At 50.7% G+C, this 25,937-nt stretch overlaps 1 protein-coding gene across 4 annotated transcripts in view; it reads right to left on the bottom strand.

Annotated features, from left to right (window-relative positions):
• The window catches only part of SIPA1L3 (signal induced proliferation associated 1 like 3), a 253,461-nt gene that overhangs the window by 67,040 nt on the left and 160,484 nt on the right, over positions 1-25,937 (bottom strand). For all 4 annotated transcript variants that reach the window (XM_027515958.1, XM_027515959.1, XM_027515961.1 and 1 more), the window contains 6 exons: positions 22,668-22,856; positions 21,689-21,863; positions 19,468-19,571; positions 16,277-16,434; positions 7,738-8,314; positions 3,021-3,295 (listed from right to left, as the gene is read on the bottom strand). In XM_027515958.1, coding sequence (XP_027371759.1) covers positions 3,021-3,295; positions 7,738-8,314; positions 16,277-16,434; positions 19,468-19,571; positions 21,689-21,863; positions 22,668-22,856 — 1,478 coding nt within the window. The remainder of the gene's footprint in view (positions 1-3,020; positions 3,296-7,737; positions 8,315-16,276; positions 16,435-19,467; positions 19,572-21,688; positions 21,864-22,667; positions 22,857-25,937) is intronic.

Consider the following 25,937-nt stretch of genomic DNA (forward strand, 5'->3'; position numbering starts at 1 on the left):
TTTCTCTTGGCTCACCCTGTTCCAGCCACGTGACCCTCCATTCTGGTCCGTCAACAACCCAAGAGCCTCTTGTTCTTACCCTCCCCTCCCCACAGGGCCTGTCTCTTGGTTCCTTCTCACCCGCAGGCCTTCCCTGACCACCCAGTCTGATGTCAGGTCGGGCCTAGTGTTCCTCACACCCAGGACCTCACGGCCGGTGTCTTCTGAGTGCCTCTTACAGGCCAAGTCCTGTGCTGTGTGCTCTGCGGGCCTCCCCTCCTCCCACCTTACAGCCACTTTTGGGCAAAAGCTCCATTAACGTCCCTATTTTATAAATGAGGAAACAGGCACAGAGTGGTGGGGACATTTGCCAAGGTCACAGTTAATAAGAAGAGGAGCCTGGACTCAAACGCAGGCAGCCTCCCTGCAGGTCTGCCTTCCCGCTACGCCCAGTGATTTCCGCCTGGACTGTGTGAACCATCTCACTGGCTCACTTTCTTATTGGTTGTCTTCTCCAGTCCATCCATCGGGGCTGTGAGGGCCGGGCCCGGACTGTCCTGTGCAGCTGTGCTTCCGGCCTCGGGATGTAGTGATTCTAGAACCACTGTTTCCACGTCATCGCTGGAGGTTGCTAGGGTACCAATTCATTCTTCTCAGAATCACATCTATCCTGCCTTCTCTGTACAAATTATACCTCAGAGGAATCAAATGGTTGCTGAAGGAATGTTCTTTTTGGAAGAATTCCAGCCAATAAATGAAGAAAGGATTTCCTTGGTGGTGGGCCGGTGGTTAAGAATCCGCCTGCCAACGCAGGGGACACAAGGTTCAATCCCTGGTCTGAGAAGATCCGACATGCCGAGGGGCAACTAAGCCCATGAGCCTCAACTACGGAGGCTGTGCTCTAGAGCCTGGAGCAGCAACTACTGAGGCTCCGTGCCCTAGAGCCCGTGCTCCGCGACGAGAGCAGCCACTGCAATGAGAAGCCTGTGCACTGCAGCTAGAGAACAGCCCCGCTCACGGCAACTGGAGAAACCTGGTGGGCAGCAACAAAGACGCAGCACAGAGAACTTTTTAAAAATAAAGAAGGAAGGCTAGAACTGAGGACATCACTTGAGTGTGACCCGTCATGACACAGGGGATCCAGACAAGGATCACAAACGGCTGCTGAGAGCCGAGGGGAAACGTACAGCGTTTAGGGTCAGGCTGCCACCCTAGGAACCCTCTGACTGCCCTTCGTATCACTCCCACAGGGACAGCCAGACGTGTGGCGCCTCCTGATGGATGCACACCTGGGAAGTGCTGTGACCAAAGGAAATTCAGGGACCTCCCTGGCAGTTAAGACTTCGCTTTCCAAGCCAGGGAACGTGGGTTCGATCCCTGGTCGGAAAACTAAGACCCCACATGCCTCACAGCCAAGGAACCGAAACAAACCAAAAGTAATATTGTAACAAGTCCAATGAAGTCTTTAAAATGGTCCACATCAAAAAAAATCTTCAGAAAAACAAAAGGAAATTCAACTAGAATCTGATCAAGCTTTTATGCTGAACTCCAGTTTGTGGGAAATACACGTGTTAGAAGAACAGGTTAAAGGACATCAGCAGGATGCAAGCAGCTAAACCCAGGAAGCAGGAAACTGAAAAACAAGAGATCCGGTTTCCTCCCAAAACAAAAGGTAAGAAAAAAATAAGATTTTTTAAAAAGAGATTCATCAACCAAATGCCACAGGAAGAGCCTGTGGTACAAAAGAAGTTAAAGATGGACAGGGGAGTTGAGGCAGTCTGCTCAATTTTTTTAAGGTCCTGACTGGGTAGAGATACAGTCGAAGGAGTGAGACTGCTTCAAATAATCTAAGGTGGACAGGTATGGGATTAAAAACAAACAAAAACAAAATAAGAACTGGCCACATGTTGACAGATGTTGGAACAGGGGACTTCGCATGCTTTTAATATGCTTGAAATATGGGACTTCCCTGGTGGTCCAGGGGTTAAGAATCCACCTTCCAAGGCAGGGGATGCAGGTTCGGTTTCTGGTTGGGGAACTAAGATTCCATAAGCCATGGAGCGCCTAAGCCCATGCGCCAACCACAAACGTGCCACGTGCAGCAACTAAGACCTGATGCAGACAAATAAATAAATCCTAGAGAAAAATGTCTGAAACAGTCCATTAAAACAAAACAAAAAGAAACAAATCCTGCACTGGCTTCCCAGTGAACAAAACCCAAGCTTGGCACTGTGTCCAGGAAGGGCCCCAGTCTGCCCCCACGCCCAGGCCCTCTCTTCCATCTCAGCCTTGCTCAGTGTGCTCCACACCACACTCCCTGTGCTGCAGGAACCCTCCCCCTCCATACGCTGACACTCTGGAGACCCTGCCCTGGCCTGTCCATGGCCTGGGTTCTGCTGGCCTGGAAAATCCCACTGCAGCCTCCACCAGGGAGCCTTCCCTGACCACCTGTTAGCCCCTTCTATGACCCTGCTCTTCTCCTCGGATCTCTTCACTGCCTGGTCCTGTGTTACACACCTGTTTAATGACTGCCTGTCAGGACACAAACTCCAAGGGAATGGGTGCTTTTATTTTGTTCACTGCTAAATCCTACTCAAGACTTCAAATGGAGTGTATACACAGTAGGGGCTCAGTAAATGTGTGCTGAACAAATGATGAGGCACATTGTACCTTCAGGCAAGGTCTTTTTTCCCACTATTTTTTGGCTACGCCTCGAGGTATGTGGGATCTCAGTTCCCCAGCTAGGGATCAAACCCACACCCCCTGCAGTGGAAACGCTGTCTTAACCACTGGACCGCTAGGGAACTCTCAGGCAAGGACTGGAACGCTACGTGCGACTAAGGAGGGTGCCCACCTCATGGGGCTGTGGTGGGGGCCGGAGGGGACAGCATGCGTGTGCAGAGCTTAGACCATGACCACCTGCGGGAGGGGTTCCACAGATGTTGACTTGGACCCTGATACCATTATCACCACCTGTTGAGGAAGGGCCCCAAGGGCCAGCACCCGGGGAGCTGCTGACCTCTCTGGGGGGACAGACTTACCTCCGGGGTGTGCCGTCGTCGAAAGGCGGGATGATGACCACCTTGACGGTGACGGAGGTGCGTAGCAGGTCAATCATCTGGTCGTGGGTCAGTGTGACCACAGCCACCTTGCAGATCTCCACCAGCCGGCTGCCCTGACGCAGGCCAGCCTGCCAGGCAAACCCGTAATCCTCCACCTCGGCCACCGTCCCGTCATACTTCACGTGGAAGCCCAGCTGCCCCAGCCCGTTCCGCCGCAGGGTCATGTCCACTGTCTCCCAGCCGTTGGTCATCACCTGTGGGCCACACGCAGGGTCCAGTTTCACAAGCTGCTCGGGGGGCAGCGGGGGAAGCTCCTGGGGGAGATTCTGTCCTTTTGAGGCCAAAGACCCCCTCCCCCCCATTCTCCCAGGTGATGTCATGGTACAGGCGTGCAGACACCCACCTCGTCCCAGCCTGGGCTCCTGACTCCTGGAGAAACATGGACACCTCATACAGAGGTGGCGGTCATGAGTCGTGTTCTCCGCATGCCCCCTCCCACCCTCTCTATGGCTGGTGGTCTCTGGAACTGGTTTTGGGCTTTCCAGGTGGCACTAGTGATAAAGAACCTCCCGCCAATGCAACAGACATAAGAGATTCGGGTTTGATCCCTGGGTTGGGCAGATCCCCTGGAGGAGGAAATAGTAACCCACTCCAGTATTCTTGCCTGCAGAATCCCAAGGACAGAGGAGCCTGGAGGGCTATAGTCCATGGGGTCACAAAGAGTCAGACACAACTGAAGCAACTTAGCATGCCTGCACAAGACTTGTTTTGGCCAATGAGCTGTGAATGGGAATGGCATACTGTCTGGGCTGGGGCATTTCATCGCCAATTTGAGACCCTCTTCAGGCCTTTCCCCTCTGCCACGGCCACTAGGATTATTCCAGAGAGCGCCTGTTTGGTCAGCTAGGGTCTGTGAGTTCAGACTCCAGCCCAACCTGAGATGGACACGTGGCATGAGTGAGATAAACCTTTGTTGTCTGAAGCCCTGATGGATACGGTGACTGTAACCAGAGTAAGCTGGAGAAGCCAGAGACCAGAGACCCTGTGAGTTTGTCTAGGCTGGGGGCTCGGCGCCACATTCTTTACTCTAGGACCTTATTCTGCAAGGCAAAAACCCCTTTCGAACCTCCGTCTCAGGCTGTCCCCCATCCTGAAGCCAACCAGACCACACACGGAGGGCCTTCTCTCTGATTTATTCCCCGCTTCACTTGTGGGAGACTTTCGCCATGCTAACGTATGACCATAGATAGGAGAAGCCACTGAACAGAACACCTAGAGCTTCAGCATATCCTTAGGGATTCCCTCTTCTTCTTGGAATAAAAAGATTAACTCGATAAGCTGGAGCTGTTAACCAAATTACAGCAAGATCTGCCTGCCTAAAAACTGCCTTAAGGAAAGTGGCTGTGTAATGGTTGACATCTCCCGTGAGAAGTCATTCCCTGGTTAGAAATGATGCTATCTGATGTACTTATTAGAGCTGCACAGTAAGAATCTCATATCACGAGCCATGCTGTGCATTCATACATTTACACATGTATCCACATACACAAAAATATTCTTTGCAATCCACACAGATGTTCCCGAGTACGGGCAGCAAGAAACGAGTGTGGACGGTGAAGGACTTACCTGAAGATGTGAACACATCTGTTCCAGGCTAGTCTGGACAGTGAGAATTTGGGAGGTGAGGAAACATGTGAAACTGGAACAAAGCTCCATGAGACCAAGTGCCTCCTCAGTGCACCAACCTTTTCTACCCTGTCCTTGAAAACTGCCTACTGAGATCCAGTAACTGATTTCACGGCCCAACTCGTTTACATGTCACTAAGGAATTACTATTCATTTTTTTAATATAGAATAGGCAAAATAGTTATTTTTCAGAAGCCGTATGTTTTAGAGGTAAATCTTGACACATTTACTGATGAAGTGGCAGGATGTCTAGGATTTGTTTCAAAATTATCAGGGGAAGGGAAGGGAGAGAGGGAAGGGAGAAACAAGATGGGCCGCAGGCTGATAACTACAGAAGCTGGTGATAAGTCTAGGGGATCAGTGGGCGAGTTTCTCTACTTTTGTGTCTGTTTGAAATTTTCCATGATTAAAAAGTTAAAACAAACTTGTTTGAAAGGAGAGCCTACAGTTTAGTGCCTCAAAAGAGAAACTCATGACTAGCTTCATCCCAGACCATGGCCTCTGCTTTGGGAGTCAAAACGCTTCTTCCCTTTGAAGTCATCGCCCTTGTGTCCCGTGAATTGAGTTAATAACAGTATCTCCCTCATTGGGTTTTGGGAAGAAATGCAAGGTTGTGCAAGGCTGCAAGGAGTCAGATGGTTGGCCCCCTGTGAACGGCCACTTTTGCTGTCACTACAGACAGCACGTGTGTGTGCATTCAGTCCATGGTCACTGAGTGTCTGCTGCACACCAGACACTGGCCCAGGTGCTGAGGACGCAGCACGTATGTAAAAAGACACATCAAATGGTGGTAGGTGCTACTGTGACAATTAAAGCAGGGAAAGTGGGTGGAACAAGCTCAAGGCCAGGTTGTGGAGGGGGTTTTTACAATTTTGGATAACAAGGCCTCACCGATAGGTGACCTTTGAAAAAATGTATGTAGAAGGGGAAGGAGGCATGTGGGGATGAAGAAGGTGTTCCACCGAGAGGGCACAGGTAGTGCAAAGGCCCTGAGGCTGACTGCCCAACGAGCCCACTCTAGACACAGAAGTCTGTGTTCTTGGAGCAGAAAGAGAGTAATAAGGAGACAAGAGCGACAGACATCCAGGCCATGTAGGGCCTCTCAGGCCACCATAAGGAACTGGGCTTTTACCTGGAGTGAGCTGAGGGGTTTGAGCAGAGCAGGGACATGATCAAGATCCCTCTGACAACCTTCCTGAGAACAGACCCCAGGGAAGCAAACAAGGAGGCAAAGGAGACCAGCAAGGAGGCTACTGGACAGGCCAGGAGGGGCTGCAGAAGGGGCAGGAGCAGCAGAGTCTGCCTCCGGGGGGTGGAGCTGACAGACTGGACGTCGGTATGAGACAGAGGAGTGAGGCTGGTGCTGAGGCTTACGATTCCACTCAAGTGATGGGCTTGTTCTCTGGAGACAGAACCCCGGGAGGCCAGGGAAACGAAATCAGGAGCTTGCTCTTAGACGTGCTGACTTCCACAGGCTGAGTAGGCAGTTAGTCATGAGTCTCAAGTTTGGGCACAAACAGGTTTTGGAGTCAGAAAAATCTGGATTCAGATCCCAGTCTGCCACCTACTGGCTGTGTGACCTCTCTGAGCCGCATGCTACTCACGGGTCCAATGGGGATAAAAACAGTGCCTACACTCCACGAGGCCGGTGGAGGGCTGGGAGATCATCGGTCATGAGCACGCAATCAGGGTCAATCATCTTATTCAGCTGATCGACTAATCAGCATTTAATAAACACCTACTATGTGCCAGCCCTGATCTACACAAATGAGATAAGCAAGTGAGCAAAACAGAGGCCCTTGTTCACGGACCTCACATCCTAATGGGAAATCTACACACTAGCTGTTGCTGTAGTTTAAGGCAGGGCAGGAAGTTTGGAATCAGGGAATCTGAAAGCTGGTCTTTACCAATCCCACCTGAACTCAAGGAACGAGTGCAAAAGCCTAGAAGGGTGAAGAGGGCTGGCTGTGATACTGGCCTCTGGAGATCACAGCCTCTTAAGTCAGGCCAGCTTCCTGGGCAACATAACTCATCCAGTCCTTAAAACTTCCACATGATATGGGATGATCACTGTTCCCATTTTTCAGCTGGGAAAACTGAGTCACCCAGTGGTTAAGGAACATGGTGAGGTGACACAGCTGGTAAGTGGCAGTGCTGGGACTTGAAACCAAGCCTTCTGACTTGAGAACTTGTGTTGTTAACTCCTGTGATATATTGCCTTCTCTATTTCATGCTTGACATTCTGTTAAACCCACTGAGAGCCAATCACTGACCACGTTCCCTCACCTGGGGCTCTGAGGTAGCCTTAGTACTTCTTAGCCCAATGCTTCCTACGACCATTACCAACTAAACTGTCATCTGACTTGAAACCAATCTGCTACCTTTGGTTTGGCAGCTGTCTGAGCCTAAGCTGCCAAGAGATTAGGGTAAGATTTTTTAATCTAGACTGTGAGTCTCTGTTCTTTAATAGAGAATGTTAAATCACTTACATTTATTGTGATTACTGATGTGGAATTATTCCTGCCACATAATTTTGTTTTCTTATGCTTTTTTACACCCCCACCCCCAATATCCTGCTTTCACCCCTATATTTTAAAGGTCTGGAAGTCTTTCATTCTGTTGAGTTGGCCAAAAAGTTCATCTGGTGTTTTGTTAAGAAGGTACAGAAAAACCCATATGAACTTTTTGGCCAATCCAATATTTTAATTTTTCTGGAAAGTATCCTTACATTTTTAACATGAGTTTAAACATCTAGAGTGAGTAAATAAGCCTTTTGTCCTCTCAAGGCGATGACATGGAGAGCCTCAGATATTTGGCCCAAGCCTTCCCCAGGGAGAACCCAGGCTGCAGAGCCCACTAGACCCCTGGTGTGTAAAGTGACAATTCTGATTCTCTTAGGGCCGACGAGCGTTCTGGGCCAACTGACCGGGCTCGGGGAGGCACTTCAGTGGTTCCTAAGGCCTCTGCCAGACCACAGAACTGCTGCACCTTGAGGGGCTCTCTCCCTTACCTTCAGTCTCTGGACAATCTCTCTTATGTCCTCCACAGAACCCTCAGAGGCCTTGAGGAAGATATGGTCCCCTCGTCCGTAGAAAATTTTGATTGTCGAGGAGTCTGGGGTCCAGCCGATGACATCCCCGCAGTAGCAGTTGAACACCACTTCCTTAGTGCGTAGGTCTAGGAGCACCACAAACTCGTTGGAAATTCCCAAAATGCAGTCTATCTCTACCCCCTGCGCGTAGTCCTCAGCCGCCACCCTCCAGGCGATGGCCCCGGCGCTGTGCTGCTCGGCGCCTGCCCGGGCTTTGGTCTTCTCCTTCTTCTTGGAGGTCAGGGAAATGAGGTTGAACTTGCCGGTGGAGTCAATGGGCGTGCTGGAGACACAGTTTTCCGCCAGGTCCTTGAGGTACTCCTGGCGGGTCCTGGTGGCCATGGTGTGGAACTTGTCAGACTTGTGTGCAGCGTTCTCGGCATTAATCACCTTGGCCAGTAAGAAGTCTCTGAAGACGTCAGATTTTCGGAATGTGGTTCCACTGGGGATCGGGGGGCCGAAAGGAGGAGCGTCTTTGGATCGGGTCACTGCCATACTGAGGAGGGAGAAATTATTTAGATGGCAGAAAGAAAGGCACTTGAGAGTCCCTTTAGAAAGAAAATACACGATCAAAAAGAGGAGTTTCCTTTCTAAGAAAGGAAGTCTACATCTAATTAGTAAGTTGCCAGCTGACTAGACTGGAAACTGGAGAAAGTCTTAGGGCACACATATGCATTTTTACTTCCTGTGCAGCAGATGTTAGAACATCCACTGATATTTAAGGATAATTTTCCTAGCACCGTTCAACTTCAGTTATTCTTATTTTACATACATACAGCCTTGTGGTAAATTATAGTTTTGCAAAGACTCATCCCTTCCTCTCTACCTTTATGGACAGGTACATTCCCGCCCTGTTCACCCTAAGCTTGGTCATGAGATTTGATTTGGCTAATGGCATTCGAGCAAAGGCACAAATGGGCATGTGGGCCAGGCTTGCCTCCTATGTACCCGCCCTCGCCATGAGGTGAACATGCTCTGGGTCTACTGGTCCGGGAGAACGAGGGTGCCTGGAGCAGACACGCAGCCAAGGCCAGCCAGGTCTCAGCCAACCTGCAGGGGAGTGAGCCAAGAAGAAATGATGATGTTTGTGAGCCTCTGACTTTCGGGGTGGCTCGTTAAGCAGTGTTACTAAAGGAAAATCAGACTGATATGGAACATTCTGTGATTTACTTCTTTCAGACACTTGGGTAACACGAACATGCTTTGTAAATCATCTCTACAAAGGTTATTTTGAAAATTCACTACAAGGGGAAGTTAGGATGGAACTCTTCCTACTTTGGTTTTTTTTTTTAAAGATTTTTTTGATGTGAACCATTTAAGAAATCTTTATTAAATTTATTACAATATTGCTTCTGTTTTATGTCTTGGTCTTTTGGCTGTGAAGCATGTGAGATCTTAGCTCCCCAACCAGGGGGTCGAACCCACACCTCCTGCACTGGAAGGCAAACTCTTAACCACGGGACCGCCAGGGAAGTCCCCTACTTTGGTTTTAACTGAGCTGTCATTAGGACAGAAATCATACAGCAACTGAATGAGAAGGTATAAAAGCAATGATCTAAAACCTTATCCCCCAAATTCCTGAACTTCCTCCCCCATTATGCAAACTAGAGAGGGAGAATCTTACTGGGAGGAAAATCCACAGAAAAAGTGGGCCCGTCATCTCCATTCCCTCCCTGAATAGGGGCCTCCTCAGTGACCCTTACATTTGGAAGGAGACTGGGGGCTGCTCCTGCCTGGGAGCTCTGGAAGGAGGGTCAGGAGCCCCCGAAGAGCCCAGAGTCTGGAAATTACTTAGCTAGTAGAAAGAAAGGCACTCTCGAGTCCCTGCAGCTGCTGTCACCACGGCTCCAGTGATAATTTCCTGCTTCCTGTTTCCTCTTTGTGCTCCCTCCCTGGACAGGTCAGAGACTGGCAGTGAGCCCGGGGGAGGGGAAGTGCAAGGGGGAGAAACAGAGGAGAGCGATGCAGGCTCCCCATCCAGCGAGGCTCCCAGGTGGAGGCAGCCTTGAGCTGGGAGGCAGGAGACTGGCCGCTAAGTCAGGTTCAGATCTGATGAATCTCAGTTACGATGCTGCAATGACCAACTCGAGACTCAGTGGCTACAGGGCCACTGAGTGATCTTTGATGACTTCAAAGATCAGGCAGAAAGGCTATCGCACCTGCCAGAGTGAGCACCCAGGGAGCAGGGGAAGACATTTAATTTAAAGGGGCTCCAGGGACTTCTCTGGCAGTCCAGGGGTCAATCCATGGTTGGGGAACTAAGATTTCACATGCTGCGTCATGTAGCCAATTAAGGGGAAAAAAAAAGCCTCCAGGGATACCATGAGTGAGTTATGCTGTTTACACAATGACAATTAAAAAACAGTATGAGGTACTAAAAAGAAGGTTTTTTTCTTAAAGAGTACTGCATTCACCTTCTATAAAAATGTCAGCTTGTGCTTATGGTGTTGGGGAGAGACTACATACTGTAAGACAATTTTTAAAGTAATGAGATTCTTGATTAAAACCTATTTCATGAAACCTAACCATAGTGTAAGGCTTGTTTGACTCCTGACCCTCCACCCAACTTGACCAGGGCAAGTGTCTGACCAGCACTTCCAGGATGGCCCCCCTCCTTGGACCCCGGGGAGTCAGTGCTCTGGGTGTGACGCTATGAGGAAGAGAAATTAAGCTGGGATCTGAGGCTGAGTAGGAGCCAAAGGAAGAGCAGAGGGGAGGGTGCTGCAGGCAATGGGCATGGGAGGTGGAAGACCCAACAGGAAAGAGCACGCGCAGGGTGAGATGCGGCCAGTGCACCAGAGCCCAGAGAGTAAAGGGTGGGAGGCTGGTGAGGTCACCAGGGACCAGGCCAGGCAGGGCCTTGACAGTGAGCAAGCATCCTGTATCCTGATTGAGAAAACAAGCACCCATTCGACCATCTGGACCAGCTATTCACCGTCTGCATCCCCAGATCCAGTCTCTGCCATTTTCTGCCCCGTCCAGGGCCCCAGAAGGTGGGTTTCCACAGGCTGTGTCAGCTTCACCCGGTTCCCCCGGCCAGGATACAGGGGAGGGGAGAGGAGAGAGGGTGCAGTCTTTATTTCTCTTCATTGCCTGCCTGTCGAGCTAGGACAGTGGCCGTAGTCCTTGGTCCTTTGCTCAACAGCCACAGCTTCTGAGGGGTGGCCCCTCTCCCAGAGCCATACTTCTCCCTGGTTTCCAGAAATGTCTCCCATCCCCTGTGACCTCATCCCTCATGGTGGGTAATGGCTCCTTGCTATTGCTGGTTCCTGGTGCCTCACTTTCCTATATTGGTGCCTTTAACCTACCCACACCTATTAGTGAAAGCTGCTCAGTCTTGTCAGACACTTTGTGACCCCACTGAGCGTAGCCTGTCATAGACTCTTCTGTGCATGGGATTCTCCAGGTAAGAACGGAGTGAGTTGCCATGCCCTCCTCCAGGGGATCTTCCTGACCCAAGGATCGAACCCTTGCATTGCAAGCAGATTCTTTACCGTCTGAGCCACCAGGGAAGCCCTACCCACACCTATCAGCCTGTCCATTAATCCCTCAGTTAAAACCCTGAGTGGGGGACTTCCCTTGTGGTCCACTGCTTAAGAATCCATCTTGCAATGCAGGGGACACAAGTTTGATCTCTGGTCAGGGAACTAAGATCCCACAACCATGGAGCAACTAAGCCTGTCACTACTGAGCCCGTGCGCCACAACTAGAGACTTTGTGCACTGTCACGAAAGATCCCGTGTGCTGCAACTAAGCCCTGACACAGCCAAATAAATTAAAACAAAACCAAAAAACCCTGAGTGGGGGGCACCTGCTTCCTGTGGGTCCCTGATGAACACAGGTGCCAGATGGACCATCTGCAGGGATCACCGTGGCTGCCCCATGAAGAAAGGCCAGGAAGGGGCCAGAGAGGGTGCAGAGACTGTGGAGGGAGCTCCTACAGACCCAGGAGGGCCAGGCCCCGTGCTCCCTAGCTCCACAGCCACATCCTGGGAATGTGTGAGGGCAGGTGCCACCCTGGGCTTCGCAGATGCCCCAGGGCTGGCCCAGGTGTTCAGTACTGATTATAGTCATGATTTAGACTTGAACGGACAGACCGAAAAGAAACAGGTTCCTGCCAATGTGTAGGTCTGACAGAAAAAGGCATTTCCTGGGGGAGAGGTGCTTCAAGGCCGCACAAACCAGGCAGGTTTTCTCCTGTGGGAAACCCTGCGGGGGGCCTTGCCTCCAGGCCAGGGGACGTGAGATGGCCTTGCCAGTCTCTCCACTCTGATTAATGCTGCCTTCAGACTGGGCTTTGCAGCTGTGACTAGCTGTGCAACTTCTTCATTCAGGACTTGACTGCTCATAGTGACAGATTCTGGCTTCTCCCACAGTCCTGACTCATGCTTTTAAGAATCGTGGAACTGCAAGCTACTGAAGGTTTCTGGACAATCAGAATGGCTGGTCCCTCATTTCCCCAGCAGGAGGAATGGGGTGTTCACAGCCCACAGGCTGTGGGGGTGCTGGCGTGCCATTCAGTACCGTGTTATACAGCCAGGAGATGGTGTGACCACCGTGTCACCTGGTCACTGGAGCTCAGCATTTCTATAACACTCACAATCATTTCTTCAACAGCTATTTTCCCAGGACCTACAATGTTTGGGTCAGGCATCTGCCTAGTTGCCAAGGCAGCTCTGGGGTCCTTTACATAACAAGGCTGCCCAGCACAGATGTATGAAGGCGAGTGTGACATGGTGTGACCCCTGAGGGAGGCAACAGCCACATCAACAGTTTGTTCCTGGGGCTTCCCTGGTGGTCCAGTGGTTACGAATCCGCCTTGCAATGCAGGGGACACTGGTTCAATCCCTGGTCTGGGAAGATCTCTCTTAGTTGCCCTGGAGCAACTAAGCCTGTGTGCCACAACTACTGAGCCAGTGTTCTAGAGCCTGAAAGCTGCAACTACTGAAGCCCATGCCCTCGGAGCCCATGTTCTGCAACGAGAAGCCACAACAACGAGAAGCCCGTGCACTGCAGCTAGAGAGTAGCTCCTGCTCACCAGTTAGAGAAAGCTAGTGTGCAGTAACAAAGATCCACCTCAGCCAAAAATAAAACAAATAAATCTTAAAAAAAAAAACACAACTTAGTTCTTACAGTGTGACAAGTTCTATGACAGAAATGTGTCTAGGGTCATGGGGAGAAGAGGGGACAGGGGAAGGCCTGTCCAGAGAACAGCTGTGTGTGCAGGAGGGGAGAAAAGGGGTTGTGGGAGGGGGCAGTTTGGTTGCATCTCTAACATTTTCTTTCTTCAAAATTAAAGCGAGAGCTGAAGCAAAGACGGCAAAATGTTAACATCTGTGAGATCTGGTGGTGGGCACATGGGTGTCTGTTATTCTCTGTACTTTTTAGAACGTTTGAAATGTTGCATAATGAAAATATTCTGAATTGCAAAAAAAAAAAACCAAGAAAGCTTGGTGCGTCAGAACAAAAAGAAACCCTCTTGAAGGCTGGCCCAGAAAGCGCGGAGGTCAGCCGTAGGCTTCTGTGATAAGCCAGGTAGGAGAGGGGAGCTCACGGTTAGAAAGGGGAGAAGGGCTCACCCAGCAGCCTCCTGCCTCTGATGTGCTATGAGGGTGTGTGCGCGCATGTGTGCGCGTGTTCAAGAACAACTCTATCTTTGTAACCTCAGGCCTACAGGGAGCCTGGAGGCACAAGCCCGCTGAGCTGGAGCTCTGTCCTGGGAACAAGTGATGGGTGGGGGAAGGGGCCGCAGGCCCTCCACCTGGTGTGCTGGCTCCCAGCGGCAACACACCTAGCCTGGTGGTCCACAACACTTCCTGCATACTGGAATCCCCCTGCCTTCTCTCACAGATCTGGCCCAGAGAAGAAACTGGTCAGCTCAGTTCAGTCGCGTCTGACTCTGCGACCCCATGGACTGCAGTACACCAAGCCTCCCTTCAGCAATTCCCAGAGTTTACTCAAACTCATGTCCATTGAGTCGGTGATGCCATTCAGCCATCTCGTCCTCTGTCGTCCCCTTCTCCTTCTGCCTTCAATCTTTCTTAGTATCAGGGTCTTTTCAAGTGAGTCAAATGAGAAGAAACTGGTAGGCTCTTGGCAATTCCATCGCGTCTACCCCGGGCACCTGTGCACATACCGTTTGGCCCAGTAACTCCACGTTGAGGACCTTACCTATCCCAGCTGTCTGCCACGAGAGTCTCAACCAGGTTATAGGGAGTTCCTGGGTGGTCCACTGGTTAAGACTCAGTGCTTTTACTACCGAGGGCCTGGGTTCAATCCTTGGCCAGGGAACTAAGATCTCACAAGCAGCACAGCATGGCCAAAAGCAAACAACTGCCCCTCCCTCACAAAACTACGTGGAGGGAATGTGTTAATAATAGCACTGCAAGGTGGACTGTGGTAACAGGTGACAGGAAACAACCCTGATACCTGTCACTAAGGCATAGGGGGAGATTCTTAGGCATCTATGTAACGGAATAATACACAGTCATAAAGAAGGGAAAAACGCTTTACAGACTGGTGTGCAAAGTTCTCAAATTCTGCTGAGTGAAAAAATACAGGATGCAGAACAAACAGTGTGTGGGATATGATACCACCTGTATTAAAAAGGTGGAAAAGGAATACTTCCACACATTTGCCTAGGTTATCAGGAAATGGCTAACAGCGGTTGCCTCTGTGAGGGCAATGGGATGATGAGGACTTAAGAGATGAAAGGTGAATTTTGATCTTTAACTTAAAAAAATTTTACCTTTTGTATCTAATTTCAAACTTTTTTTTCCCCCTTTAAATGTAAACTAACATTACTTTGCCAACAAAGGTCCATCTAGTCAAGGTTATGGTTTTTCCAGTGGTCAGGTATGGATGTAAGAGTTGGAGTATAAAGAAGGCTGAGAGCCAAAGAATTGATGCTTTTGAACTGTGGTGTTGGAGAAGACTCTTGAGAGTCCCTTGGACTGCAAGGAAATCCAACCAGTCCATCCTAAAGGAGATCAGCCCTGGGTGTTCACTGGAAGGACTGATGCTGAAGCTGAAACTCCAATACTTTGGCCACCTGATGCGAAGAGCTGACTCATTTGAAAAGACCCTGATGCTGGGAAACATTGAGGGCAGGAGGAAAAGGGGACGACAGAGGATGAGATGGTTGGATGGCATCACTGACTCGATGGACGTGGGTTTGGGTGGACTCCGGGAGTTGGTGATGGACAGGGAGGCCCGGACTGCTGTGGTTCATGAGGTCGCAAAGAGTCGGACACAACTGAGCGACTGAACTGAACTGAACACTCCCAAGCCCAGGCCCCGGGGTCTGTGATGCTGACCAGGGACCAATGCAGACCTTGGCCCGGGCCCAGGTTATTGATGGGCTGGTTTTCAAGAACCACAGCACTCTCCTCACTCCATATCCAGGGCACTTTCCATCTGTCCTGTGGGGGCTGGCCATGTTCTCCGATGAGACTGGTGCTTGGGGAGGACACTGAACAGGACTGAAGCTTGTAACACAGTACTATTTATTATATTTATTTATTTGCTGCACTGGGTCTTTGTTGTGGTATGAGGGACCTAGTTCCCTGACCAGGGATTGAACCCGGGCCCCCAGCACTGGGAACGTGGAACCTTAGCCACTGGACCACCGGGGAAGTCCCTTGTGTCACTTACTGATCTTCAAATTAAGAACCCTCAGCTCTGTCTCCCGAGGGGGCCACCCCTGTCTGCCCTGCCTCCATCCTTGCATCTTCCGGTCTTCCTTTGGGCCACACTCTGGTGCCTCTCAGGCACACGCCCCATGCCCAGCACAGCTGCTAGTCTTGCTCTGGGATGGGCACATGACCCCACGTGGGTCAATGAGCCTCAGTTCTGGGGCTTCTTTTCCTGGGAAAAGCAGGCTCTCTTTCTGCTGGGTCTGCAGCTGGCAAGATGCTAAGCTTGGCGCTGCCAGCAAATGAAATGATGTACAGGGAAGTGGAACACCTCCAGGTGGGCCTGAATGTGTGATTTATGAGAGCCGGCATGTTAAGACTGCCTCTTCATTTATTTATTCATGTTCTTTTCATGCACCATGAGGCATGTGAGATCCTAGTTCCCCGACCAGGGATCGAACGTGTGCCCTCTGCACTGGAACAGCACAGTCTTAACCACTGGACTGCCAGGGAAGCCCTGTGACTGCCTTTTTGAGGTGGGTTTTCTGTCACTTGCAACCGAAAAGACTCCAGGCAAAAACAAATTCCTGGTGGTTTCTTTGTCGAAACTGGGATGACATGGCCATTTCTGGTTAAGAACCACTTTCTCAGGAGGTGTGGGAATGAATGAGTAGAGCTCCCCTACTGAAGCACGGACAAGAAACGTGGGCGGCTGCCTGCCTGGGCCAGCCGTGCCCTCGCTCCCCCGACCCCCACGCTCTCCGGCTGCTGGAAGCCAGCTTTCCTGACTTCCTGTGCGTGCAGGGGGCGGGCGGGGCATGTACCTGTAGCAGACGTTATCAGTGCAGGGGTTGTGGGCCCGGACAATGATGAAGACATGCTGAAAGTGGGAGCGGATGTTCTTGGGGGTGAACGGCAGTGCCCCGGGCTCCTGGAAGATGATGGTCACGATGTCGTTGCCTATGTGCCTCTTCCTCAGCAGCTGGTGGTGGGGAGACAGTGGCGGGGGAGAGGAAAACGTCAGGGTAGGCTCCAGGCTCGTGACCCGCCCCGTCACCTCTCTGCTGGCTCCTGCCACACTCCCTCTCTGCCCCAGCCACACCAGCCTCCTGCTAATCCTTAAATGAATCAGAAACCTTTCCTTTCCTGAGGCTCCCGCGGACCATCCTGAGGCCTGGAACTTCTTCCCCCAGATCCTCACATGGCTTGCTCCTGCCTGCCCTCCTTCAGGTCTGGGCTGAAATGTCACCCTCCCATGAGGCCTTGACTGTCTTACCCATGATGTCACCCCCTCCGCTTTTCTGCCCGTTACTCAAGTAACAGTGTGTTACTCGTCCACACTCATTTTAACAAGCGGCTGCCCCTCTTCCTCTTGTTTCTGTCTTTTCCCACTAATGTGGCAACTCCTGGAGAACAAGGATTTTGTCTGCTTTGTTCACTGCCAGGTGCTTTATCCTCAGTGCCTAGAGCAGGGCCTGGCACACAGCAGGTGCTCAAGAAACGTCAGCTGGAGGACAGCATGGTCTGGCAGCTTTTGACTTGCTCAAGGTCACATTCACGGACACTGGTAGAGGCAGCCTCAAGACCGCTGGCAGGGCCCATCTCTGGCTACCTGAGTTGAGAAGGCTGGGGTGATAGCCTCAGATCAGCCCACAGGAACCCCATCATTTCCCCCCTGCCTGTCATGGCCTCTGAGAAAAACTGTCATCTTTAAAGGTGATGATGTACTCTTACATTTTACTTCCTTGCTAAAATTACATTATTCTTTTTTTTTTGGCCAGACCGTGTGGGCATGTGGGATTTAGCTTCCCAGCCAGGGATTGAACCCACGCCCCCTGCAGTGGAAGTGCAGAGTCTCAATCACTGGATGTCTAGGGAAGCCCATATTGTTCTTAGGTACAGAAGTTTAGCCTTCATGTAACTGTTAGAATTCTCGCTGACGGGAGAGTTGCATGCAACTCTACGTGAGGTGGCCGGGAGTGTGAAATCTGGTCACACTCAGTGGCACAATACATGCTGCTGAACCGCTGGCCCTCTGTGTGTTTTACACAAGATTAAACTAAACTGCTTAAGTACCCATTTATTGTGACCAGCCCTGAACCAGGTGTCTTACACCCACATATGAAAGCTGTAACCTCATTTCATCTTTACAACAAGTCCTGTGAGGGATTAATTCATCAGACCTCCTTTTGTTGATGAGAAAAGTTAGGTTCATGGGGGTTAAACGTCTTGCCCTCAGTCCAGAGTCATGGAGGGAGGAGTTGTGACCTGAGCCCACTTCTGCTCGGCCCCAAAACCCAGGCTTTCCCCACCACGCCTCCAGGAGCACGTTTACCTGCTTCCCATGTGCCTCCTGTGCTGGGCCCTGCCATGAGCTCTGTTTTCACACGCAAGGGCAGGGTCCCTTCCCCACGACCCTGAGATATGGGTGCTATCGTTCTGCCCATTTCGGAGCAGGGACCCGAGGCCCAGGGAGGTGAGATGACACGGTGAGGAAGTGGCAGACGAAGAACGCCAACTGGGGCTCAATGACAGCAATGCTCTTACGGCTGCCACTAGCGAACTTTCTAGACATCACTGACGTTTGACCATTTTGGCCAGCAGAATGCACACTGCCACCTGCGGTGGTGTGGTGTGTGTGCTCAGCTGTGTCCAACTCTGTGACCCCGTGGACTGCAGCCCGCCAAACTCCTCTGTCCATGGGATTCTTCAGGCAAGAATACTGGAGTGGGCTGTACTTCTTACTCCAGACCATCTTCCTGATCCAGGAATCGAACCTAGGTTTCCTGCAGGTGTATTCTTTACCACTGAGTCACCTGGGAAACCCCGTACCAACAGGAAAAAATACGTACACTTCCTAAACCATCAAAAGCCTGTGGGGTTTCTGTTCATGAGAAACAGCTCCTGGACACGCATGGTGTGTCCAGGAGAGGAGGCCCTGGCAGCACGTAGCAGCTGTTGTGCCCACCTAGCACCTCCTCCTCCTCCAGGCAGCCGTGTCCATCCCCTTTGGGAAAGCACCTCCCCCCACTGGCCCTCTCTAGGGGTGGGCACATGCTTCAGGTTTGGCCAATCAGTCTATTCTATTCCTGCCCTGGGCCTGGCAAGTGGGTGGTGCAATGAGATTCAGCCCGGAAACATTTTGGGGACACTTGCAAGGCAGAGCTCTCTTTCTCCTGAGGGAGCTAAGCTGGTGGGATGTAAGGTGAGGGCTGCCACTCCTTGGGAAGATCTGTGAATATAACCACTAAGAATAAAAGCAGAGGTGAGAAATGGGAAGAACTCCTGACACTGTCTGAGCCCCTGGATCCAGCCATACCTAAAGCTAGCCCTCTCCCAGTACTTGACAGTTGTTCAGTGGCTCAGTCGTGTCTGACTCTTTGTGACCCCATGTACTGCAGCATGCCCAGGCCTCCCTGTCCTTCACCATCTCCGGAGCTTGCTCAAACTCATGTCCATTGAGTCAGTGATGCCATCCAACCATCTCATCCCATCTCATCCTCTGTCACCCCCTTCTCCTCCTGCCCTCGGTCTTTCCCAGAATCAGGGTGTTTTCAATGAGTCAGCTCTTGGTATCAGGTAGCCAAAGTACTGGAATTATACTTGAGAATTATATAACTCGGTAAATCTCATTTTTTGCTTTTACTCAATTCGATTTGTACTCTGTCACTTGCAGTCAAAATAATGTTGACTGATCCACTTGGGTCTTCTCCACAGGACTCCTGATGACTCAAGAGACCCTTGAGAGGAGCTGGGGTAGCCGGGTGGCCAAGGAATAGCCAGAACAAAAGAGTGACATCGAATGACACCTGATCTAGTCTCCAAGCCCCAGGTGATGAGACCGTGGTGGAGAGGGCCTCCAGGGCTGAAGGCCTCCACCTGCTGCATGAGTCGGCGCCAGGAGAGCTGGTGCCGGGCCGGCAGCCAGCCAGAGGCTGTCGGGAGGGAAGCTGCCTTGGGTTCCCTGTGCATCAACCAGAAGTCACTTGGAGCCCCCACCCTGGGCCCCACTGACCTGCTGCCTGTTGTTGGGGGTGTACGGGAGCAGGGTGGAGACGTGGAACATGATCTCGTAGTCCTGGTACGTTGTGTAGAGGGAGTGGGTTCCCGTGGAGTCAGCTGAAACAGAAACACCAGTTAAGCACCACGTCTCCAAAGCCTCTGGGCTCCTGCCATGTCCCACATGCCATCTGTGTTAGTTTTTAAGTTGATGTTTTCATTTAACTTCACCCTTTAAAGCTCAGTAAATTTAGAGATGTGCCTGGTGGTCTGGTAGTTAAGACTCTCGTCTTTCCAACGCAGGGCGTGTGGGTTTGATTCCTGGTTGGGGAACGAAGATCCCACATGTCACACAGCCGCAATAACAACAACAGCAACAACAATAAAATTTCAGTACATTCAGATAAAAAGGAAATCCTATATTAAGCACCCACCAGACTGGTAAACATTTCAAAGTCTGACAATGCCAAGGGCTGGTGAGGGTGTGGAGCAACCAGAACCCTTTTTGCAGCTGGTGAGGTGTGTAAATTGGTACGGTCACTTCGGAAAACCTGAGTAATAGTTACTGAACCTGAAGACGGGCTTCACTGATGACCCAAGCACTTTATCTCCTAGGATCACAGCCTAGAGAAATCATACACGAGTGCCCCAGGATACGGGTACACATATTCTCAATATGTCAATCCCAGGGATATACAATTCACACTGTGGAAAAACACACAGCCATGAAAATGAATGAGTCACAGCCACCACGTGGGCAAACCCTACAAATGCAATGCTGAACGAAAGATGCCAGACACAAAGGAGCACAAACTGTGTAATTCCATTCACTTTATATCCCCAAACAAGCAAAACGGATTATATTATTCAGAGATGCATATACAGATTGCCAAACTATGAAGGAGGAAATGATAATCCTGAGTGTCAAGACACGTTCTTCTCTAACGGCAGGGTGTTATGACTGGGGAGAAACCCACCTGATTGTGGACTCCAAGGGGGAAACTGAGGCACACGGATGGAGTGACTCACCCCATGGCTTACACACTGCAGTGAGTGGTGGGGGCTTGAACTGGAACTCAGACTTTCTGACTCCAGAGTGTTTTCTTTTTTAAAAAAATTCTGGACATGCCACGCGTCGTTCTTTTTTGTTGTTTTCTGGGCCACTTGGCGTGTGGGATCCTAGTTCCCCGACCAGGGACTGAACCTATGTCCCCTGCACTGGAAGTGTGGAGTCTTAGCCAGTGAACCATGAGGGAAGTTTCCTGAATGTTTTCTTAATAGTATTCAATGCTGCCTCTTATAAGTTTCAAAATTCTTATAGGAAGGAGACCCAAATCACTAATCTTTAGCAGTGAAGGTCCTGCACGTGAGGCCCCTGCCGGCCTCCCTCAGTTCGTCCTTCCCATTTATTCCCTGAAGCCTTGGGACCTCAGAGCTTTCACATGTGCTGTTTCTTTTTCTTGGAACGCATTTCTTGTTCCTTCTTTGTCTATTTTATTCCAACTCACCCCTCTCAGGTCACACTGCTGTCCAGGCCTGGGCCCAATATAAGCTTAGGTTCCCCATATTTCCTTCTATCACCTTGAGTCGCTCCTTCCTGTCCAGGCAGGACACCAGGAGCTGGTTCCTGCTGCACGTCTCAGGGAACCCCAGGCCGTGCTGCGACTGACTCCAGGGTGTCACACTCACCTCGGAGGCCTCTGCCTCAGCCCCTTAGGACCCCAGCTTTACTTACTTGTAGGTGCGAGGGAAGAAGCAATAGAACAGACTGAGGAATGCCTGTTCTTGTGGGCTGACATCCCAGGGGATAAGCTGTGACAGGTGAGGTCACTGAAGCCATGGTTGGCCAGCACCAGGGCCAGGTGACCTCCAGGTGGCTGTCATCTGGGAGACTGGCCAGGAGCACTGTGTTTCCTGGGGTCCTTGGGCACCAAGCAGGTATCTGTGGCTGTGACCCCCTCAGGACCCCTCTGGGCACGCACGTGCTCGGGATCTCAGAGCACGTGTCTGGGAGTGCAGGTGCTAAGACACAGCAAGACAATCTTCAGGCTTTACTAGAATACGCAACACTCTTATCCAGAGTGCCTGCACCACCCACACTGTCACCAGCCAAGTCCTCGAATGCCCGCTGCCCTGCGTCCTCCCCAGGGTACCACCAGGCCTTTGGACCGTAGGCCTGTGGGATAAGTGGGCTGGTCAGGGCTCCTCCCGCCAGGCCACCCACTGTGGCCACTTACTCTTGACGTCCAGCTGGGCAGCGTACTTGGTGAAGCCCTTCAGGCAGACCTTCTCCCCGATGAGGGAGAGGAACTCTTCGAAGGCTGGGCCGGCCTCCTCGTTGTTGTACATCTCCTCCTCCGAGCTCTGGCCGGCCTTGCAGTAGAGGATGCCCACTTTGTGCTTCCGGCAGAGCTGCAGAGGTGAGAGTGGTGTCAGGGAGGCAGGCCAGGCAGAGATGGAAGAGGGCGTGGGACAGAGGGGGCTCTCCCCGGCTGCTGGGGTTACGTGGGGGTTCAGTGCCACAGTCAGAGAAAAAAAGAGGTGTGGGGGCATGTTCCGGCCGTCTCTCTCCCTCTCCGGGTTTCCAGAGGGGCGCTGCAAGGGGCACCGCCACCACACCCAGGCTTTCTACTGGGTGGAGGGTGGCGCTCTCTCGAGGGAAAGATGGTCACCCTGGCCGGCTTCCCACAGTAGGTGGGCTGGAACTGGCTAGGGTTCTGCAAAAGGCCGTTCTGGAGGGCTCAGTGGGGTCGACGTTATTTCTTGCGGGGAGAACCCTGATAGCCATGTTTGTTTCATGTGTCCCTGATGCCCTGGTCACTGGACCACAGATAGTCACGTGACCTAAGCGTGGGGTTGGGAGAGGCTCTTCTGGGACTGAGGGTCAGCTAGCCGGGGCCTGTACAAGGCTCTCATCCTAATAGCACCTCTGGGAGCTGTGGGAAGCAGTATGCAGCGAGGGAGCGGAAGCACTGACCCACACGGGGACCCAGTGGCTGCCTCAGTCCTAGACTATCTCCCCTGGGAGCCCCAGCAGTCACGTGCCAGCTCCTGGCAGCCCTAGAACTTGACAGAAGGTCCCTCCTCTTACTGGAACTAGCCTGAGTGGGTTTCTGTTCTTTGGAGGAAAAAAAAAAAGTGAGACGGAAGAGGGTCGGGCAGTGGGGCTGCAGGCTGCTGCCCCTGCGCCCCCACCCCTGCCGGGCCCCGGCTCACCCCTTGCTCGTCGAGCTTCAGCAGCTGCTCCGTCACCTTGGGAGTGTTGAGAGCCAGGCGCAGGCAGTGGATGTTGAGCTCGGGGATGACGTACTCCAGGGCGTCCCGCAGGGGCAGGCCCCGCCCGGTCCCGTGCTTCATGGCGGTGGGTGTGGCGTCCTCCAGGATGGAGCCCCGCAAGGTGGTGAGCTGCTCCAGGGAGAAGGGGGAGACGAGGCTCTCAGGACGCGGGAAGGAACGAGAGAGGGCCCACGAGGCTGTTCTTTTCTCACAGCAGCATGTGTGATGGTCAGAAGCTTGGACTCTGGGGCCGGAAAGCACTGGGTCTGAATGAACTTGAACTTGCTGCCCTTGGCTGTGACATCTTGACCAAGTGACTTCCTATTGCTACACCTCAGCTTCCAGGGAGTGTTGGGACAATGGATGGAACAGCCTTTATTTGTTCAACAAATACTGTCCCAGCGCCATCTTTAGTGTGGTGAAAAAACAAAGACCCCTGTCTTCCTGGAGCTGATACGCAGGTGGGGAGGTGGATTATGTTCAGGTAATAAAAGGTTTAGTGAATAAAATAGGCACTACAATGTGGGCCCGCTGACAAACACTTTTACTGTCGTTATCACAATAACACATGTACATGTATTACCATAATGTGTACTTAGCTGCTTACTCATGCCCAACTCTTTGAGACACCATGGACTGGAGCCCACCAGGTTCCTCTGTCTATGGAATTCTCCAGGCAAGAAAACTGGAGTTGGTAGCCATTCCCTTCTCCAGGGGATCTTCCTGACCCAGGGATCGAACCCGAGTCTCCTGCATTGCAGGCGGATTCTTTACCAGAGCCACCAGGGAAGTCTATTATCACACACTCTTAGGTAAGACACCTGCCTGCCCCAGACACCAGCACCATTGTGGGTCTTGAACTGAAGCACTGGTTTCCTGTCAAAACCACCACCAATGGCCCTGATTCAGCTGGTTGGTGGTGAGGCCCAGGCTTGTGTGTATGTATGCATGTATGTGTGCAGTATACACACACTTACGTAACTGTATATTTACATACCTATTCTCTTTTAATACTTCTCAGGAAATTCTGATGTGCAGTCAGATTTTAAAACCTTTAGTCAGTGGAAAAGGAAATGGCAACCCACTCCAGTATCCTTGCCTGGGAAATCCCATGGACAGAGAGGAGCCTGGTAGGCTACAATCTGTGGGATCACAAAAGAGTCAGGTATGCCTCTGCAACTAAACAACGTTAATTTTTTAAAAAAGCTGAAAACACCCTATACAATAAAAGAGCAATACCACAGAAAGAAATATGTTAGTGTTGTTTTAGCAGGTTGCAGAACTGAACTAATATTTAGCAGATTGCAATTTACACTGCAGTTGAATTATATGAGAACCCTACATGGTCTTTACTACCTTTATCTTTCTAGTAGAAGCAACATGACACAGAGGTTAAAAGCATGGACTCAGGACTCCAACTGCCCAGGCTCAGATTCTAGCACGAGGCATGCACTCAACCTCTCCGTGCCTCAGTTCCCTTTTCCATAAAAAGGAAGTGATAATAACAGTATGTTAGGATTGCTTTGAGGTGTACATGAGTTAATATTTTTGAAGTCCTTAGAATAAGTGTTTGAGACGCAGGAAGAGCTCTATGTTAGATCCTATCATCATTATAATTTGTGTTTTTTGAACTGTGCTGCAAAATGAATAAATAAAAGGCTGGCTACCAGCATTCACCCCTCACTTCACTGCTGCAGTGCCTTGCTTTGGTTGGGGTGTACGCTTCCACAGGTGATTTGGATCGGGTCCACTGCCTGCAATGTTTTACATTTCTAAATGGTTGAAAAAATTAATATCGTGTGATGTGAAAAGGATATGATATTCAAACTTAAGTGTCTATAAAGTCAAGTTTTATTACAACACTAATAAAAAAACACTCGTTTGTTTTACCTGTGGCTGCCTGCCCACTACATTAGCAGAGTTCAATAGTCTGAAGAAGACCACGTGCCCCACAGAACCTAAGGCAGTTACTACCTGGCACTTGACAAACTTAAGTTTTCCTAGAGCTGAAAGCATCGTGGCCAATACAGAGGTGTTTCAGAAATGATGAATATAGTAATTTCTGGGTTGTTGCTGTTGTTCAGTCACTCAGTCGAGTCTGACTCTGTGACCCCATGGACTGCAGCATGCCCAGGCTCCCCTGTCTTCCACCATCTCCCGGAGTTTGCTCCAACTCATGTCTACTGAGTCCATGTTGCCATCCAACCATCTCATCCTCTGTCACCCTCTTCTCCTGCCCTCAGCCTTTCCCAGCATCAGGGTCTTTTCCAATTTGTGGGTGGGTGGAAGTTTCTTGCTATATCTTTGTTATGTGCATTATATTTATATGTTATGAAACTAAGCATTTGAAGCTTTTTTCCAAAGATACATGTTTTAGCTGCTGGACTGTCATAACAAACATCCTGATGGAATGTAACAGTAAATTGTGAAATACACATTGTCTAAATTGCTTAACAAAATAAAACCTTTAGTCAAGGCAATCACAGCCATCGCATTCCCCTTCCCCAGAAGCTGCTTTCCAAGTTTCTCCTACAGGTAGCCACGTGACTAGATCCAGACCATGAAATGAGAAGGAAATTCAGCTTGGGAAAGACATCTGTGGCAGATTCTCTTTCCTGGTGAAAGATTTTCTTCCCTGGTTAAAAAAGCCCCTTCCCACCTGCTCATTTTTTTCTAAGGGCGCTGGTATGAGGATAAGATGTCTGGAGCTGCGACAGCCACCCTGGGATCATTAGGAACGAGACAACAACAACAAAATCACATAGAAGCCAGTCCCTGCCACTTCCTACCTCCAGATTTCCTGTTAGATAATTAAAATAACCCTGTATTTGTTTTAGCTATAGTCATGTTTTCTGTTACTTTGCAGACAAAGTAATTTCTAATAGATATATCTTAATAACAAGTCACTTTTATGAAAGCACAGTTCAATTGCCCTGTATTTGGCCATGAGAGTAGTTATAACTACCAGTATATGTATAGGTCTGTTGGGGGAGGGGAACGTTACTATCTCCCTTTTACTGATAAGAAAACTGAAGCTCTAAGAGGCTGGGTGCCTTATCCAAGGTCACCACAGCTAAGTGGCTGAACCAGGATTCCACCCTAGGTGTGACGTCTCTAGAGCTCATGATTTTTCTCTTTGAGTAATTTTTCCCTCTGAAATATAATGTACTCCAGAAGAGTACACCAGACGTGTAAGTACAGCTCAAGGAA

The sequence above is a fragment of the Bos indicus x Bos taurus genome, chromosome 18 (genome assembly GCF_003369695.1).
Source record: "Bos indicus x Bos taurus breed Angus x Brahman F1 hybrid chromosome 18, Bos_hybrid_MaternalHap_v2.0, whole genome shotgun sequence".
NCBI classification, from domain to species: Eukaryota; Metazoa; Chordata; class Mammalia; order Artiodactyla; family Bovidae; genus Bos; species Bos indicus x Bos taurus.